Genomic DNA, 18,676 nt, shown 5'->3' with positions numbered 1-18,676 from the left:
ACTCAGTGTAAAAGTACCTATCGTTTGTAGCTTAGGATTATGTATTTATTTTTAAATAAAATACAAATGTACTTGACATTACTTTTATTTTATAACGTATTAATGAATTTTAATTACATGTTATCACTAATAGAAACATCAATTTTATCTCCTTTAAAGTTATTATCAATTGTCTTAAAAATATTAAAATATTTACAGTGTCAAAGTGATGTTTCTAATATGTAAATGTAATGTATTTTTCTACCATGTCTTGTTCAACAAATCAACATATACATTCGAAACATATTGAACACTAATCCAATTTACTTTACTTTTTACTATAATTTAAATCCTAAACTTCGCTTTTATTTTAAAATGATTGATATTTTGCTACCTAAAAGAAATCTAATACTAACATACATGGAAAAGTGTATAACATTTTTTAATTTTCATTACAATTTTTAAAACCTTGATATTACTCACTTTTTTTAATAAAAACGCGCAAATAAATCTATAGATTTTTTTTTTGTACTTAACGCAATATTTTTTTTTTTTTTTGATTAAATTATTATATCATGTATCAACTTTTTATTATATATATTATAAATGGCAGTTTTTGTTTATGGCACATTTTTTAAATAAATAAATAATTACGTATTTAAATACAAGCTTCAACATTTGACTTAATTAAATGGTCATATACCTAAGTGGAAAATATAAAATTTGGCACAACAGAGTAAACTTAACGCTATATTAATTTATTTTATAGTTTTTATATGAATATATGTTGTTGTTTTATTATTATATACGAATACTATAGAGATCAGAGGTTGGAGAAATAAACACTGCAATCTGCATGCTATTATTATTTCTTAATCTCTACAAGCTTCATTTTAAATTATCTTTTTAGTAACTAGCTACGTTAGGTAAGAAATATTTGTTTTTATTGAACTGAGCAGTATATACAGAAACTACACTCATCTACTCGTACACTATAACTTAATAATACATATCGACGCTTGAAAGGCAATCCATACTAACTGACATAAACCCGTAAAATGAGTTATATATACCATTCGAATCGCCAGATTTTTCTGCGTCTTTTGATCTATATCTCATAGCTCTACGACAAGTTTTGTTGTCGCTTAGATATTGCGTGATTTCGTTTAGATCTACATTTTGTGCTTACTAAACAACCAAAAAAAAGCTATTTTAAGAATATCCAGCAGTTACGACATTCTTAACCTTAGGAATATGAACTTGTGTGGTTTTCATGTATTTAATTTTTCATTTATTTGTATTTACGTATTTTCACTTGTTATGAAATTTTTCTTCGAAACCACTTAGTAGATTTTACCTACTACCTCAATTGTAATTTATGTGGTTTATATATTTTAACTTGTTAAAATATTTTGTGACAGTGTCATTTGTATAAGTTAACTTGAAATAAAGTGGAAGTATATTAGAGCTTACATATTTTTAGTTGTAAAACATAATATTTCTTTTTTATCCTCAGTTCCTTGTTATTATTACTAGAATAAAGGACTGCAATTTTAAGAACTATGTCAAAAAAAATTATACTAATCATCACTCCAACTAATTTTGCTGTTATTTTACAAGAATTTTATTTGTTTAGTTTACTATTTTTAATAGTTAGTTTATTAAAAATTCATAATTCATTTACTAAAAATGTGAGCTATATATTTTTTGAAAGTGAGTGATTAAGATGATAGTGTAATTTATAATTGCGACTGTGATAATAATTTTCCAATAAAAAAAATGATCTCAGACTGAATACTATTGCATGATTAGTTTCATTATTTATTTTGTATGGTCGGCACTACGGCGCATGTTTGTTTAATTTTCAATAAAGATGATTATTCAATAATAATTTATTTAATTTATTGTCGTGCATAATAAAATTACCTAGAGCTCTTGGTTAGGTTAGTCAGTTACGAAGTTACGTTTGGTGTAATTTTAATAACTAAGATAGAATTTCCATAATCAAAAAATCATTAATAAATGCTCATGTAAATTTACTTGATTTATTTTAAACTATCAGATCTTTTTAGATCAATCTTTCTGTACCAAAATTCTATACTAAGTAAGTTTACCTATTTTTGCATGTTACTGCACATATTACAGTAATTATTTAGATAAATTTACCTGTTTATCAAATAAAAGGTAATAAGGTAAATTTTATCTAACCGACACAAACCGGTGTTTATAAAAGTGTCGGGTGTCTTATTTATTTATTTATTTATTTATTTAACATTAACACCAACAAGACATACACTAACAAGAACAAAAAAGAATAAATTTTTACAATATTAAGTATAAGTGTTGCCTTAATTATAGGTGTTACACACAATTCGCAAAAAGAAAACAGACGCACAATATACAAATAAAGTTATATGTAACAAATTCATATTAAATTAAATCACAGAAAAAAAAATCGACTATAAAAATCATAAAAAATATAAAACAATTAAATTTAACATTAAAATTTATCACAAAATATTGAAAAATTTATAAGGAATTTAACAATTTATATTTATATTATTAATTATTTTAACAATGTGGATAGCTATACAAAAATGACTTCTACGAGGGTTAACATCATTTTAATCAAACAGGTAAATTTTTACGATTTTTTTAATTTATATTTGTACTTTAAATCGCTCTCCTGTAAAGTTTACTGAATGTCGCTTAGTAAGGGTTGCCTTTCAAGCGTCGATATATTTTCTTTTTATTCGTGCGTGTGTTACGAAGTATTTTGTATTATTGTTACCTTTGTAGCTTCAGAATTAGACACAAATCGAGACAATAATATCAGGGCATATACATACGTCTACGTAAGAAGCTTGTATTTCTACTTTATACACGAATAAATTTAAACATGTAATAAATAGATATTGAATTCTTTAACGCCTGCAAGATTTAAAAGTTAAATTTTATCTAGGTTCTTACATGAAGATGAATGTATTTACATATTCGAGTAGGAGTTACTCGAATATGTAAAATAACCAATAGATAGTGTTAAAAATTAAAAAGCAGATAGGAAATATCACGCGGGAATACGTGTCAATGACATTTACGTCACGTATCTTGGGCATCGAAGATTTTATTACGGTGGCGCCGCGTTTCAGGGCATGTATCATTCTTGGTTTGTTGGTTCCATCTGAAAGAAAAACAATTAACTGTTAAAAAAAACGTGTGGCACTCGGGGACTGCCGTGGTAAAGCTATTGCATAGCATTTTTTATCAACTTATGTAATTATAGTTAGGTTTAAAGAATTTATTCTCAAAAAGAAAATTCACTTTCATGAGAACAACATAATAAATGTATAATACAAATATTCGCCTTATAAGTAGGTACTTAGTTAACATATAGTATAAATAAGTCGTCGTTAAATAGTTACGTATTTATTTTTAATTTATGCGATATTTTTTTCTTTGATATTAATTCAAGTTACACTTTTTGAGCGTAGTGACCGATAAGAAAATATTTTTTTTTCATCTCGCATTTTTCGTCTCGCTCCTTGCGAGCTTCGTACAGTATCTACTTTTTTATTTATTTTGAGATTGTTACTTTAAAGGCGGCCTTGTGACAGGCAGAAAGCGGAGTCTTAATAATAAGGTTGGCTATTAATAACCATTAAATTTTATATTATAAAGGTGGCAAACAAGCATACGGTTCGTCTGGTGGTAAGCGGATACCGTAGCTCATGGAAGCCTGAAACCTGTCACCGACAAAAGAAAAATAACTTACTTCTTGAATTTCTCGAATGTGGTCGTGTTCGATAGCGCAGGTTGGTGTAATCCCTTTGTAGCCGCAGCGACGGTGGTGCGCCGGTGGTCGGTGGTAGCGGTCGGGACCGGAGGCTTGGTAGCGGCGACACGCGACCAGCGGTAGTCGTGTACTCACGCAGTGCTATAATCTCTTCGGGGGAGTGAGCACCTTTGAAAAAGAATAAAGGATATCACCAAAAATGCCAGTACCTATTAGGTATTTACCTATAAGTATTTTTATAGAGACAAGCAGCACAACTGTCAGGTTGTCCTTAATTTTTAACAAACTTCCAAAAAAGGAGAAGGTTCTCAATTCGAATGTATTTTTTTTTTATATATGTTACTTCAGAACTTTTGACTGGGTGGACCGATTTCGACAAAGTTTTTTTTTAATCGAAAGGTGGTGTGTGTCATTTGGTCCCACTTAAATTTATTTGAGATCTAACAACTACTTTTCGAGTTATATCTAACAATGCGTTTTTACTTGACTATTTTTTACTGATAACAACTTTTTGAGTAATTTTTGATAACGCGTATTTACTTGACTATTTTTTCGTCTACTTACGTTTACTTGTCGATGTAATTGAAGTCGGTTTTTTTTTGTTTGCGAGAATTTACAATTATCAGAATCACTAGAAGCTACACGTTTACCGTATTTTATAAACTAAAACATACAGCTTAAAAAGAAAGTAAAAGGGAAGACATAAAAATAATACTTGAATTAATTTTATTTAATAAGGTTTAAATAAAAATTTTAATCGACAGTTACAAGCCAACACACGTAATTTCTTTTATGACAAATCTTTAAGGAATATCTTTTTATTTTATTTACATAAAAATTGATAGTGAAATGTTAATCAAATAAGATTTACCGCTGGATTTGAATTCCTTATCCATACTAGTGCTAGTAGAGATTTGCTCGCGGTTTTTTAATTTGGCTCGTTTTCTTGCTCGAGCACCCCAGTACGTGTAATTAACTGCGGCGTATTCGAGTAACGCAGCAAATACAAATACGAAGCACATAACAAGGTAGATATCGATTGCCTTCACATAAGATATGCGGGGCAGACTGCTTCGCACTCCTGTGCTTATAGTAGTCATCGTAAGAACAGTTGTGATACCTAAACAAAAATGCAATTTTATATTTTAACAATAAAATACAATTTCAATCTAAGGAAAATTAAATAAGTACAAAATTATTAGTTAGTTAAAGTGATTTCAAAATAAATTTTTACCTAAAGCTACTCTAGCCGAAGTAGCCTCATGGTTAATCCAAAATGATACCCAAGATAGCATTACAATCAAAATACTTGGAAGGTAGGTTTGGAATACAAAGTATCCAATATTCCTGCGTAACTTAAAGCTGAGAGATAATCGTTGATAAACGCCTGTAGCCAACTTCTCCTGAAATGTCACAGTGTTTAGTAGATTTATTATCTATGTTACAATTTATAGACTAAGTTACAACTTGAAAACAGGAGCACATTCCAAAGTCTTATCACCGAAATTTTAGATAAAATAGGTTCTTCGATACCAGAAGGGAATATATTAAAATCTAAACCAGATATACCAATTATGCAAGTGATAAATTTGACATTAAGACTCATTATAACTTGTGTTGTTATAAACCAGTATGCAAAATAAATGACTAGCTATGTATGCTCTTTTTTGGCAGTGGAATATCGGAATATTTGGATCTAAGTTATCTTACCTTTCTGTCATTAGTCTCATGTCCCAGAATACTAAATTGCGGCAGTTCAGCATCTTCGACACCTCGTACTGGTGTTTCCTTCCAATACATCACCACGTCTGATACTGTGTAGCCATCTACATGATAAGATTTACGTTAGTAGGCTATGACTTTAAAAATATCCAAATGTAAATGTATTTCGTTACAAGAAGCTATTGAGCTCTTTGCAAACATAGCGAAAAACTATATAAACCCATATAATTTATTCACATGATTATCACACTTGTCATGACATAAAAAGCTATATTGATAAAACATTACGGCTCAACCATAAAAAATACGCTTGCTCTAACAAAAAACTTTAAACTCAACAGACGAAGCAAGCGAGTAATGGTGAGCTGGATTGAGAATATAGAGTCACACAGCTTTCAATCTCGACGGTGCAGTTCTGGCTATCAAGGGGGTAGTAATGCAAGTCCATCATGCAAGCGAGGGTGGCCGTGAAACGCATGCCGTAAGTCACGCTTCCGTCGCCGCCGAGGCGTACCAGCTTGTTACGTTCCGTTACATCGTGGAGAAAACTGTAACATACACAATTTTCGGATTCATTCTTAATATTGATCGAATTTACAAAAATATGCTGTGTGGTTGCGGCAGTAAAGAATATAGCCCCTCTCTTTCGGTGAGTATTGTAAGGGGTGACTAAGGGATAACACAGTTCCACTACCAACTTGGAACTTAAAAAGCCGACCGATGACTGGATAACCATCCAACTGTTGGCTTTGAAATACACAGGCCGAAGACGGGCAGCAGCGTCTTCGGTGTGATAAAGCCAGCCCTGCCGTCACCAATTCGCCTGCCCAGCGTGGTGACTAGAGCAACGCACATGAGTTCATACCATTTTTGGAGCGATCTTGTGGAGGCCTATGTCCAGCAGTGGACTGCGATAGGCTAAAGTGATTACAAAAAAATATACCCTAACTTATACGCCAAAAAAATTTATGTACCATATGTGATACAATTGTGTTATGTAGATAAGCATCTTGAATATTGAAGAGCTTACCTATTCTTATCATTTGCAAAGAATGTATCCGGCACCCAAATTTTATCAGCAAAGTCTCCGGATAAGGTAAGGACCTCTTCTTGTAAACCGAAAGCCAGCCTTTCATCCTTCCAATATTGATTTAGATAAAGGGTTATTGTATAGTCCTGAAAGTACATTTAAATAGAAATGATAAGGTACCGATGCTTTATTAAGGGACGTTACGGCTCTGGCGTTACCTAAATTTTTTAAGGTAAGCTAGGTACGATTCAATAAAAACTGCTTAAAGATTCCATCGATTTGCTGACTCAACTTTGCTCTTCGGTCATCGACGACAGAATTATGTCAAGTGCCACGGCCTTGCTCTCTTTTCGCTATTAAAAGCTTAATGAATTACAACGAGCGATTGAGTACACCCCTGTTTTGTCTGTAAAGCGATCTCGACGGTGAATTGTTGACGCGTCACATTCAACTTACTTCCGAAACTCAAGATATTTTTATTAATTATATTTTCTTGGAAAGTCGCAAATATGATTCATTAAAACAAATGATCATAATATGAAAACTCATCGCAACAGATTGAATGCATAATATAAATAATATAAGAAAAAATACTTAAATCGGGTGGAGTAGTCATTATTAAGTAACATTTTTGGAATTTCCTGCTCAAAATATAGAGCAGCCCGACTGGGGTAGTACCTCGATCTTACAGAAGACCACAGCTAAATAATACTGTTTTCAAGCAGTATTGTGTTCCTGTTGGTGAGTAAGGTGACCAGAGCTCCTGGGGGGATTGGGGATTGGGTCGGCAACGCGCTTGCGATGCTTCTGGTGTTGCAGGTGTCTATAAGCTACGGTAGTCGCTTACCATCAGGTGAGCCGTACGCTTGTTTGCCGACCTAGTGACATAAAAAAAATTGTATTTTAAAATAAAAAATCTCTTTTTATCCTATTAAGATCTTATTAAAAACTATAACTCACCATGTTAACTTCGGATATAGCGTCGAAACTAGCAATGGTTAAATCCATGCCGACGTAAAGCGGATTGCCTGCGGAGTAATAACATTTTGTGCAAGGAAGCAGTACTCAGATGCGAGTTAAATGGATCGCTGACGAATCATAGCGTGTTTACAGAGTTGAATATATTAAATCTACATGCCTTGGGAATGTAATAAATAATGTGCGTCCTAGAGTTACGTGTTATGTGAGGCTTAAACTGCTGAGTTAGAGTCGTGTTTATTTTGAAGTTCCTTACTGCTTTTAACACATTTGGGTGTTATTGCTAATATGTACTAGATAATATGTCATCAAAATTTTATGAAATTCTACTACACCTACATCCAATCTGTATCTACTACATTAGTACATATTCTTAGTGAAAGCGAAGCTATCGACTTAGCGCTGTGTAAGAACGTCAAAATGTTATGCATTTCTTTAAAACGCTAGTGTGCTTTATATATTTATGTTCCTTTTTAAGCAAAGATTGTGCCAATTTTATATGATTTATTATAACATTTACACAATTTTATCTACGGTTTTCATATAATAATCATTATTACCTCAAAACAGCTATATCCTAATTACAATTTTAGAATAGTATACTATACTACATATTAAGTAGAATTAATTGGGAATATTAATCTATCTAATTGTAATTATGAATATATATAATATAATATTAGAAAAATTCTTAAAAAATACACATAGATGAATTCAGGTACTTACGATGACCTATTTTTAACATAGTATATTGTCTTCTATCCCTATTTGAGAATAAATTATAATTTTGGATAAAAAGGTAAGCCAATAATCATTAAATAGTAAAATTGTTTTCACTTCCTACCCGAACTTGCTTACATACCGCCAAAGTTAGGACGTAGACGGATATCGTAGCCGTCGAGAATCCGGGTAACCGTATGAGTGACGTTCTCCAAGTGATCAAATGCCACAGCACGCTCAGGTCTGAAACAAAATATTAAAAACATAAGAATAGAAACTAAACTATATATTCATCTAGCCCGTTGGAACAGCTTGCAGTGGTTTCAGCTCCGGATGTTGTGCCCCGAGTCTGGGTGTTGTGTATATTTTTATTTGAGTTTATAAAAAAGTTTCTATATCAGACGACTGTTACCAAAAACACAGGCATATTTTAGCAACATGGTCACGTGTGTTTCTTAAACATATTTATTTTATTTTATTCTACAAGGGCTACTTAGTAGTGTAAATTTGCGAGTCGCATTGTCTCAGTGCTATTGCTGTGTGGCTACGGTACTAAAGAATTTAGCCACCCCCTCTCTTCCCGTGGGTGTCGTAAGAGGCGACTAAGGGATAACAAGGTTCCACAACCACCTTGGAACTTAAGAAGCCGACCGATGGCAGGATAACCATCCAACTGCTGGCTTTGAAATACACAGGCCGAAGACGGGCAGCAGCGTCTTCGGTGCGACAAAGCCAGTACTGCGGTCACCAACCCGCCTGCCCAGCGTGGTGACTATGGGCAAAACACATGAGTTCACGCTATTTTTGGCGTAAACTTGTGGAGGCCTATGTCCAGCAGTGGACTGTATAGGCTGTAATGATTGTCTCAGTATACATACATAGGCTAAGCACAAATTATTCAAGTGGTCGGTGAATAAAAATGTTATGAAAAAATGTGCATAATATGATAGGTTAGGGTAAGTAATGAATATTAAATAGGCCTCTCACTCATCGGCACTTAGAAAGATGTACTTCTATCGGCTAGTATATTATGTACTTCTGTGTTTCAGGAGTCGGGAAACACATACAACACAATCTCTAGGCACACGTCTAGATCATGCCAAGAATTTATATGGCCTACACAAATATTTGTCCTGAGCGATGATCGAGCCTGTGATCAATTGACTAGCCCGTTGACGCAGTTTGTAGTGACCCTGCTTTCAGCTCCGGGAGATATGGGTTCGATTCCCACCCCAAGTCTAGGTGTAATATAAATATATATATATTATTTATAAGTATGTATAATCGAAAAAAAATGTAGCTATACTAGTCGGCTGTTACCTATAACACAAGCATTAAGTTGCTTACTTTAAGAACCACGACCGTGTGTGTATTGTGTGAATATTTATTTATAGATCAATACAGTCAATTACTTATTTAATGTAATTGCTGATTTTATTCCTCATTAATAATTTTGAGATCGACAAATGACAAAAAAAAATCATTTTAATTTATTCCATGTTTCCCACTTAACCCAGATTTGCTTTAACATGTTTTTATTTTATCGTCTCTATGCAAGTTGAATAAGTTCGAACAACTAAGTCATATTACTTAAGAAAGGAGATACTAAATACTGTCAAATGTATATAATACATGTCTACAAAATTTGCCTATTGGGGTAATCTAGTCTAGGAAATCAACTAAGTATTCGTTACGTCTACAATTTAAAAATCTTTAAATGAATGAATGAAGAAATATAGAAAATAAAAAACTACGTTTTGTATCTCAATATAACAAAAATACTTCTTGGCACTCTTCGTGCAGTTAACATCTCCCCCACTTGCATTGACTGGTTTCACTCATATCTTTCGGGACGTCAGCAGTCTGTAAGGACTGATTTTAACTCATCGAATTGGTTGACCCTTACTGCTGGTGTCCCACAAGGCGGTGTACTTTGCCCGTTACTTTTTTCTATATTTATTAACAACATCTCCAGTGCTATTTCTTCTCCCTTCCACCTGTATGCAGACGATTTACAAATATACCGTCACTTTGGACTGACTGAGTTGCAGAGACTATCAATCTCCTTAACAAGGACCTAGCTGCAATCTGTCAATGGGCCAATTCGTTTGGACTTATTATAAATCCAGTAAAATCTCAAGCAATAATTATCGGTAGCAGCCGTTTGAGAAACCGTATTGCCTGGGAAATAGTACCTCCAGTCTTGTACTGTGGCACACCGATACCATACTGCGACAAAGTTAGAAACCTAGGCTTGATTTTGGACAAAAACTTATCGTGGATAGCTCATGTCAACGAAGTCAGCCGAAGGATGCACTACACCTTCCACTCTCTTAAGCGTCTCCAATACTTTCTTCCCTTTCAAACCAAAATTCTGCTTGCGCAATCCCTTCTTTTACCTATCCTCGATTATGCAGATGTGTGCTATTTAGATGTGACAAAGGAGCTACTTAATAAATTAGAGCGTCTACAAAATCTTGCGATACGCTTCATCTTTGGTTTACGTAAATACGATCACATCACCCAATTTCGCACTCAACTTAAGTGGCTCCCAATCCAACTTCGCCGTGATATGCACATCCTTTCTTTTCTCTATAACATACTCCATGACCAAAATGCTCCCTCCTACCTTCGGTCCCGTTTCCTTCTTTCTCCTACCCCAACACGATCTAGAAGGTCTTGCGTCACATCGATGCTCGAAGTCCCCAGACATAACACCAACTTCCTCCTCAATTCATTCACAATACGCGCTGCAAAACTTTGGAATCATTTACCGAGAGTGATCCAAGACAGCACTTCAATTTATGCTTTCAAGGACAGGCTAAGGAAACATCTTCTCTCCGAAGCTATGAACCTCTCATAATTGTTGTACTCTCAATATATGTATGTATGTGTGTATGTATGTATTTATGTATGTATATGTGTATGTATGTATGTGTGTATGTATGTATTTATGTATGTGGGTATGTATGTATATGGATTTTTTTTTATTATTTTTAACTTTTTGTTCAGTTTGTTTTTTCACTTTATCACAAATGCGCTTATGAGTCCCGCGATAACATCTTCTCTCACCACCATGGGTAGACTGGTAGAGATCTCTTACAGAGATAAGTTCGCCCTTGCCAACATTTTTTGTAAAAATGACTTGTAATTATGATTTTTTTAAAGTGCAATAAAGAATATATATAATAAAAAATGGGCATAGCGTAATCTTACAAGTACTCTTACCAGTATGCGTCTATGTCGATAAAGGTAGGCGGGTCGTGCATTTCTTTTTTTAACTGGCAGAGGTGACAAATAAAATTTCCTTAACTTTCATCAGTGCTACAAACCCTATGATACAATTTCTAAATGTTTTGAATCCAATGTATTTTGAATCCTATCCAGTCATTTGCAAGGATAGTTACATAGATTTCGGTACATCCAATGCACCTCCAAACCTTCTTGAGAAGAAGATTTGTTAGTTAGCGCTGACAACATCCGAGACTAACGGTGAAATTCGGAACTCTATATGTAACTTGCACCAATTATTATTCATGATCAATGTTTGTGTATTGGATTCTGATAAGATAGATAAATGCGTACTCTTATACACTCTAGCCAAATCGTAAAAGAGTGGAATTTTTACTTTATCTCTTGGCGTCGACCTGACTTACTGGTCTGAGAGCCATTGACAGATTTTCATGACGCAGGAGGAAAAAAAAGTTTTTTATTGTCATTTTCTCTCACTTTAAAATTTGTCAGATTATAGTTTACCTAATATCTTGAAGGAAAAATACAGTCAGCTGACCATATACGCCAGTCCCACATAAATCCCTAATGCGTTGTACGAAGTTTCTAATGGAAGGTCATAATTGACCAAATTTGTACCTGGCTCCCGAGTCCCGGACCGTATGGTTCCGTATGGCTCGATGCGTTAGGCTTCGTTTTCGAAAACGCAACATAACAGTTTACTTTGTTTTTACAAAATCATTCTATTTTGTCTCAAAAATACTTTCAAAATGGTAAAAATATTAAAAATTTTGAGCGAATATCTTTACAATTATATAATTTCTGTGTTTGATTTCTCATGTAAGAGATCATATAATTTTTGCCTACTTTTATAGATTCCCGGAGTCGCTTAATCATTGAATGACTTACAATACTTAGGAGATATTATTTTTGCTATTAATACAGTCTTAAACACACTGTTTATATGACCGCATATACCTCCATATTTGTTATGAAAGGCTTACGATATCTCTACGTTCCTTAAATTTTAGGTCTTTATTTACTTTGACTAATGAGCCACCGTGTACGGATGTCTTCTGAAAGAACGAACTGGCAACCTGGTACTTATCAAAGTTAAAAACAACCTGGTATTCATTAAGCCAGTGTTCGGTAATAGAAATTAAATTAACATTATATTTATTCAAAAAGAGTTCAAGCTCCTTACCCAAAAGGCCGTGTATGTTTTCATGCACCAAGTTTAAACAATGCTTGTTACATAAATATTTTTTGCTTAATATATGACTCTTTATTTTTAATTGATAGCAAGAGACTTTTGTCTCTGTTGTCTGCTTACTTAATTTAAATTATTATCACTAGAAGTAGTACTAAAGGAGAATGTCAATGTTTTTGACTGGTCAAAAGAAGCAGCTGGTAAATTTATACCCATGTCAATAAGTAAATGTTGTGATAGCAAATATGCTTTGTTTGAAAAAATAATTAGATAGAATCCTATCCTGTCTCATCAAAAATGAATCAATTTAAAAAACTGAGTTTATGACGATTAATTTAAATATCTTTTCTGTATGTGTTATTATATAACAAAAGATTTAATTTGTATCTTATTTTATTTCCATTGCAGTTATCCTTAATGTAGGGAAATGTAAACAAAATAATCTTTTATACTTTAAGTCTACATAATTTATTGAAATAAAAGGATACTGCTATTGTTTTGAAATCCCTCTTCTGCCGAATAGTAATATTAAGGTAGTGGAAAATTTAAACTTACAGTTTAGTATATTATCCATTATTTCACCCCCTGCGGCAACTGGCATACAAAAGTTGGCAATTACACGGTTACTATATACATGGTTCAACCTTGTACTTATATTTTTACCCAATTCATCGCTATACATCAATATTTTACTTTTGGGTACAGGCATAGTAACTACGGAGCTGACATCATTTTCTTTTCTTATTTCACATGAAAGCTTTGTATAAACTGCTTGAGCATTAATGTTCATGCTTTACAAGAGAATTGAAGCGTTTAATATACACATACGCATTCTTTAAGTTCAGTTCACAATAAGGTTTTTAATAATTAACGTACATATACAAATGACATAACTCAAATAAAAAATGAAATTTTGCCCGCACATAAAGGTAGATTTAGATTAACACGTTTTTGGAATATATAAAAAGGAATGCTTATACATTTTAAAACCATTGATAAACTTTTTTGTTGAATATTTTTACTCCATGTATTATATTCATATAAATAGGTCTCTTAAATGGTTTATCTTATAAAATTTTAGTTATTTCTTTATTTAAACTAGGCCTTTCTGAAAGGTATTTTATTTTTGGAACGAAGTTCCTTACGGCAGGCTTGACATTTGGCTGGGCGACCGAATTGAAAAAAATGTAATACTAAAACCGTAAGAAAAATAATATATAACGGAAGTGACGTAATATCAGTCACACGACTGTATAATATGACGTTTGTAAAACTAAAATATTACTAGTAAACTTTTTTAAAATTATTTATGTAATTTTATACTGTCGATAAAAATAAATAAAGATATGTTTTTTTTTTATTTCACTTAAATATTCATTATTATTATTATTATTGTTGTGTTTGATTTATTTTATTTTACGGTATTTGTTATTTTCTAAAATACTAAATTTCGTAAATACTTTTATGTACTTAATTAAAAACCAATCAACAAAATTAAAAAAGAATCAAGAACTAGAAAATATATATGAAATTCAACATTTTTTTTTTTCAAATTGTGTTGCTTCTATACTATCCGAAGGAACTTCGTTCCTACCTGATGTCCCATGACACCACATAGTTTTTTTTTTTTAATTCGTTAAACAGAATAAAGTTAGATTTTGTGTCACAAAGCAAATTATAGGTAGTACCTTATAATGTTTTTAACCGACTACCAAAAAAGGAAGAGGTTCTCAATTCGACTGTATTTTTTTTTATGTATGTTACATCAGAACTTTTGCCCGTGTGGACCGATTTCGACAAATTTTCTTTTAATCGAAAGGTGGTGTGTGCCAATTGGTCCCATTTAAAATTATTTGAGATCTAACAACTACTTTTCGAGCTATATCTAATAATGCGTTTTTACTTGACGCTTTTTTCGTCGACCTACGTTGTATTATACCGCATAACTTTCTACTGGATGTACCGATTTTGATAATTCTTTTTTTGTTGGAAAGGAGATATCCCAAGTGTAGTACCATGATAAGGAAACCAGGATCTGATGATGGGATCCTAGAGAAATCGAGGGAAACTCTTGAAAATCTGCAATAACTTTTTACTAGGTGTACCGATTTTGATAATTCTTTTTTTGTTGGAAAGAAAATATCCATAATTTAGTACCATGATAAGGAAACCAGGATCTGATGATGGGATCCCAGAGAAATCGAGGAAACTTCTTGAAAATCCGCAATAACTTTTTATTAGGTGTACCGATTTTAATAATTTTTAATTTAATCGAAAGCCGATGTTTATCATGTGGTCACATTCAAATTTCATCGAGATCTGATAACTACTTTTTGAGTAATCTTTGATAATGCGTTGTTACTTGACTATTTTTTCGTCGATCTACGTTGTATTACTCGTCGATGTAATTGAAGTCGGTTTTTTTTTCGTTTGCGAGCAAACACAGTTATTAATATATAATAACTGGTGGCATTCTATTATATACTTTGTAAAAAAAACACCGTACCAAATAATATATTTCTGAGTTTATTTGAGAGTTATTTTTATAAAGTAAAATTATTTATAAAAAAGTTATCAAAGGGAAAAAAAGTTTCATAAAAACCACGGAAGTTGATGAAATTTAACGAACTGCTCCCGACATGAAGTTCAGACTGAGCTTAATATAAATTTTTAGGTCGGAAAGGTATTATTCAGTGTTTTATTTATCACATGTAGATGAAGAAATCCCTTTGAAATTACTCTTGTACATATGTATCTATTCACTTACAAGAGTTATTTAAATGAGATTCCCTCTGGCTTAGACAGAATTGCAATTTAGCGAGAAGAATCCCTAAATCCATTATGAAATTAACTTGAGGTAGCGGTCGGAAATCTATTAGAAGCAGATGCAAAACCTATTACAAGCAGGTATACATGTATATATATATATATATATATATATATATTTATTTATTATTAATTATTCCAAACATTTTAACAGTCAGTACTTTATAGTGTTAGTAGTAATTGTGGTCAGTACTTACAACTCTCGTGGATTTAGATATTTGGAATTTTTGTTAACATTAAATAGTACTATAATGTACCTACTATAATAATCTAATATCGCAATTTTAATGCTTAAGCTGTATCTAATTTTAATGATGATAAGGATAACCACGAATAAACGAAATTTGTGGAATAGTTTACGTTACCGTCGGCCGTCGCCAAGAAGTTTATCTCAAGAAACCATTAATAACATTAATAACGTTATTTAGGTCTTTATTTTTTTACAACAATTTCAGAAAGGTACCTATAATAGTTTTTGTTTATAATTGAATTATATGCAATCTGTAACAGAAATTTAAAGCACAATTGTTTATCAATATCTTGTTTTTTTTTTTGTTGTTCAATAAAACAAAGAGGTATCTTATTCTTTTGTTTTGAGTTTAATCAGTTCTTTTTTACACACCAAAATCAGAAATATATATTTTTTTTTCAACTTTAGCAGATATACTCGTACAAAATAATACTTACTGGGCTTGTACTAAAGAAAGAAACAGCAGGAAAATAAACATAAGCCGTGGTAAGTAGCGCGCGTGCAGGCGAGCTGAACGCGCGGGAGGGTTCCGACTCGCGCTCATCGCGCGGTCGAGACGCGCGACTGTCGCCGCATCGCGCGATCACCGGCACCGCACGCTCACCAGCCTTAAGTCCTTCAAACCCCACATTACGACTTTAAAACTTTTAGACCAAACTCATTAACATAAAGTAAAGAGTTACGGCTCGCGAAACGCAATGTAACTTATCGCAGTATGCGATCGCGGCGAGGCATGAGTGGCTGCCACGGCTTTGACGCGCGGAGTGCCGTCGCGCGTGCGCCACGCCTCCACAATGGACATTATAACTTTGTAACTCCCATACTTTTAGCAAATAATTCATCCCGCCCAAATGTTTCATGGATAAAACTTAGTAAGAATAGTAAATTAATTAATAATAAACATAACTAAAACTAAGGAAAAGGCATAGGGTAGGGTGGTGGTACCTGATGACTTAAATAGAAGTTATAATGAATCTTCATTATAACTTTAGCCTATTTTCCGTCCTTTATCTTTCAGAAAGAAATTCGTCTATATTCAAAACTTTCTTGTTGCGAAAATGCTTCTAAAACGTAGGAGATAGATTTTCAGTTTATAAAGTAACTGAATGCATATTTTAGGAATGCCATGCGAAGCTGGCGCGCAACCGGCAGGTGCGGAAGTTATTTGAAGACGCGACGCGTCCGCCGGTAGATTAGACATGTCATTGGTGATAGATGATGAATAAATATTATATTCGTTTGCTAAATTTTGATCAATATTGCGATATGTGCATTCAAAATATTTCATCCGTAAACCTGTAAACATTACAAATATAACAAATTCAAAGTTACAAGCAATAAATGTTTCATATTGAAATAACTACGGCGCAGCGGGGTGAAGATTTTTTTCATGACTTCAACTGATCCTATATAATATTTTTTCCAATCCAATAAAGTTGAGTAAAACGATCTAATCGTAATACGAATCGCAATACTCTAGATACCAATAGAAAATACCATTGGCGCTAAAAAATAAAAGATCAACCCTTTGGACGCTATGAAAAACGTGAAATATTTTATACCGATTTTTTGAAATAAAACTTTTTTTACGCACGCTTGACTGGGGAAGTAAGCTGGTGAATGCGTGACGAGAGCGTTACGAAAAGTGTGAGACATACGTGTAAGTTAGTGAAGATAAGAGAGAGAGTTACGTTTTGACAAAGTTTTATTATAGTCGTGTGAACACACAAAAGCACACTCGTTTTTTTAAATATATTTTATTCTGTAAGGTGTTAAAATTTTCTTTATCCATTTCCGTATTTTATTGCATTATCTCTTCATTGCATTGTTTTTGTGATAAGCAACACACTTATTTAGAGAACGTTACACGCCTTAACAATCGCTTTGGTGTAGTCGTGTGTGTAATCGCATAAAACACGGTTTGCGGGTTCGATTCCCGCACGGGATGCATATTTGGATTTGTACAAATATTTCTTTCTGGTTCGGATATATTTCCTTGTGGGTCTGATTCACTGACCTCAGGCTAAGTCGTCGATCCTGGTTGTTAACATAAATACCTGATAGCGATCACGATCGCTATCAGGTATTTATTATATATTGACTCATACTAGCGAACATATACGCCAAGCAGTGTGGTGGATTAAGAATGTTAAAAATCGATAATTTCCAAAAAAGACTAAATGCTTACAAGAATCGCCTCAATATTTTTTCAATTATTTAAATGCAAAAGATTTTGTAATCATTTCATCACGTAGCTGTAAATTTGATGATCTAACATAAAACACTCTTATGTGATAACGTGGGCATACATTTCTTCATCATCATCATCATATCAGCTCACGGACACCCACTGCTGAGCATAAGCCTCCTCTAATGCTTTCCACGACGATCGGTCTTGCACAGCACGCATCCATACATTCCTTGGCACATTAAAATTAATTTCCTTGGGAATTCGAGGGCAATCAATTTTATTTCTTACAATTTTGTACAAAAACAAAAGGTTTAAAAAAGTTCTACGCCTTGTGAGGCTACACATGTTATATCACTAGTTAAATGTTGCACAGGTTATATAATAAATTTTTTTATAGATACTGCCTTTTAAGTATACTTCAAACAAATATTAAACTAAGTGTCATATAAAACTGATATCAAAAAATATTTTGTTTATGCTGTTAATCGAAAAACTGTTATTTCTGGAAAAATCTAGCTGGCATATACTCAGATTTTAACAGTACATACGAGTATTTAAAGCAAAAAAAAAGAATCGTTTGTCGAAAAACGTTAATTTCAGCAGATTGCTAGCTAAATAAAGTATTGAAACGCGATATTAAAACGTTGAAATAATAAGGGTTTGAATAATATTTAATTAGTACAATATATCTGTGTGGTGTGGTGGTGTGTGTTGTATAAAAGAAAATTTTATTTGTTTGAAATTAA

The 18,676-nt window shown here is 32.8% G+C and overlaps 1 protein-coding gene across 1 annotated transcript; it reads right to left on the bottom strand.

Annotated features, from left to right (window-relative positions):
• Positions 1 to 2,637: 2,637 nt before the first annotated feature.
• On the bottom strand, positions 2,638 to 16,283 carry LOC123669918 (gamma-aminobutyric acid receptor subunit beta-like). The gene is made up of 10 exons (XM_045603435.1): positions 16,177 to 16,283; positions 8,365 to 8,465; positions 7,485 to 7,552; positions 6,525 to 6,670; positions 5,885 to 6,042; positions 5,483 to 5,598; positions 5,007 to 5,175; positions 4,644 to 4,892; positions 3,752 to 3,940; positions 2,638 to 3,160 (listed from the first exon to the last, which is right to left on the bottom strand). Exons 1-10 carry the CDS (start codon positions 16,281 to 16,283, stop codon positions 2,985 to 2,987), a joined length of 1,479 nt encoding a protein of 492 aa, XP_045459391.1. The 3' UTR covers positions 2,638 to 2,984.
• Positions 16,284 to 18,676: the final 2,393 nt, after the last annotated feature.

Source organism: Melitaea cinxia, chromosome 4, assembly GCF_905220565.1.
Source record: "Melitaea cinxia chromosome 4, ilMelCinx1.1, whole genome shotgun sequence".
NCBI lineage: Eukaryota > Metazoa > Arthropoda > Insecta > Lepidoptera > Nymphalidae > Melitaea > Melitaea cinxia.
The sequence above is the reverse complement of the archived record's forward strand: the minus strand, read 5'-3'. Positions and strand labels throughout refer to the sequence as shown.

Excerpts from the sequence above, each read along its gene's own strand:
- LOC123669918 (XM_045603435.1), bottom strand. The coding sequence starts at position 16,283 with ATGAGCGCGAGTCGGAACCCTCCCGCGCGTTCAGCTCGCCTGCACGCG. Across the intron at positions 5,176-5,482 it reads ATGAGACTAATGACAGAAAG|GAGAAGTTGGCTACAGGCGT; the intron begins GTAAGATAACTT and ends GTGACATTTCAG. Across the intron at positions 3,941-4,643 it reads TAAGGAATTCAAATCCAGCG|GTGCTCACTCCCCCGAAGAG; the intron begins GTAAATCTTATT and ends TCTTTTTCAAAG.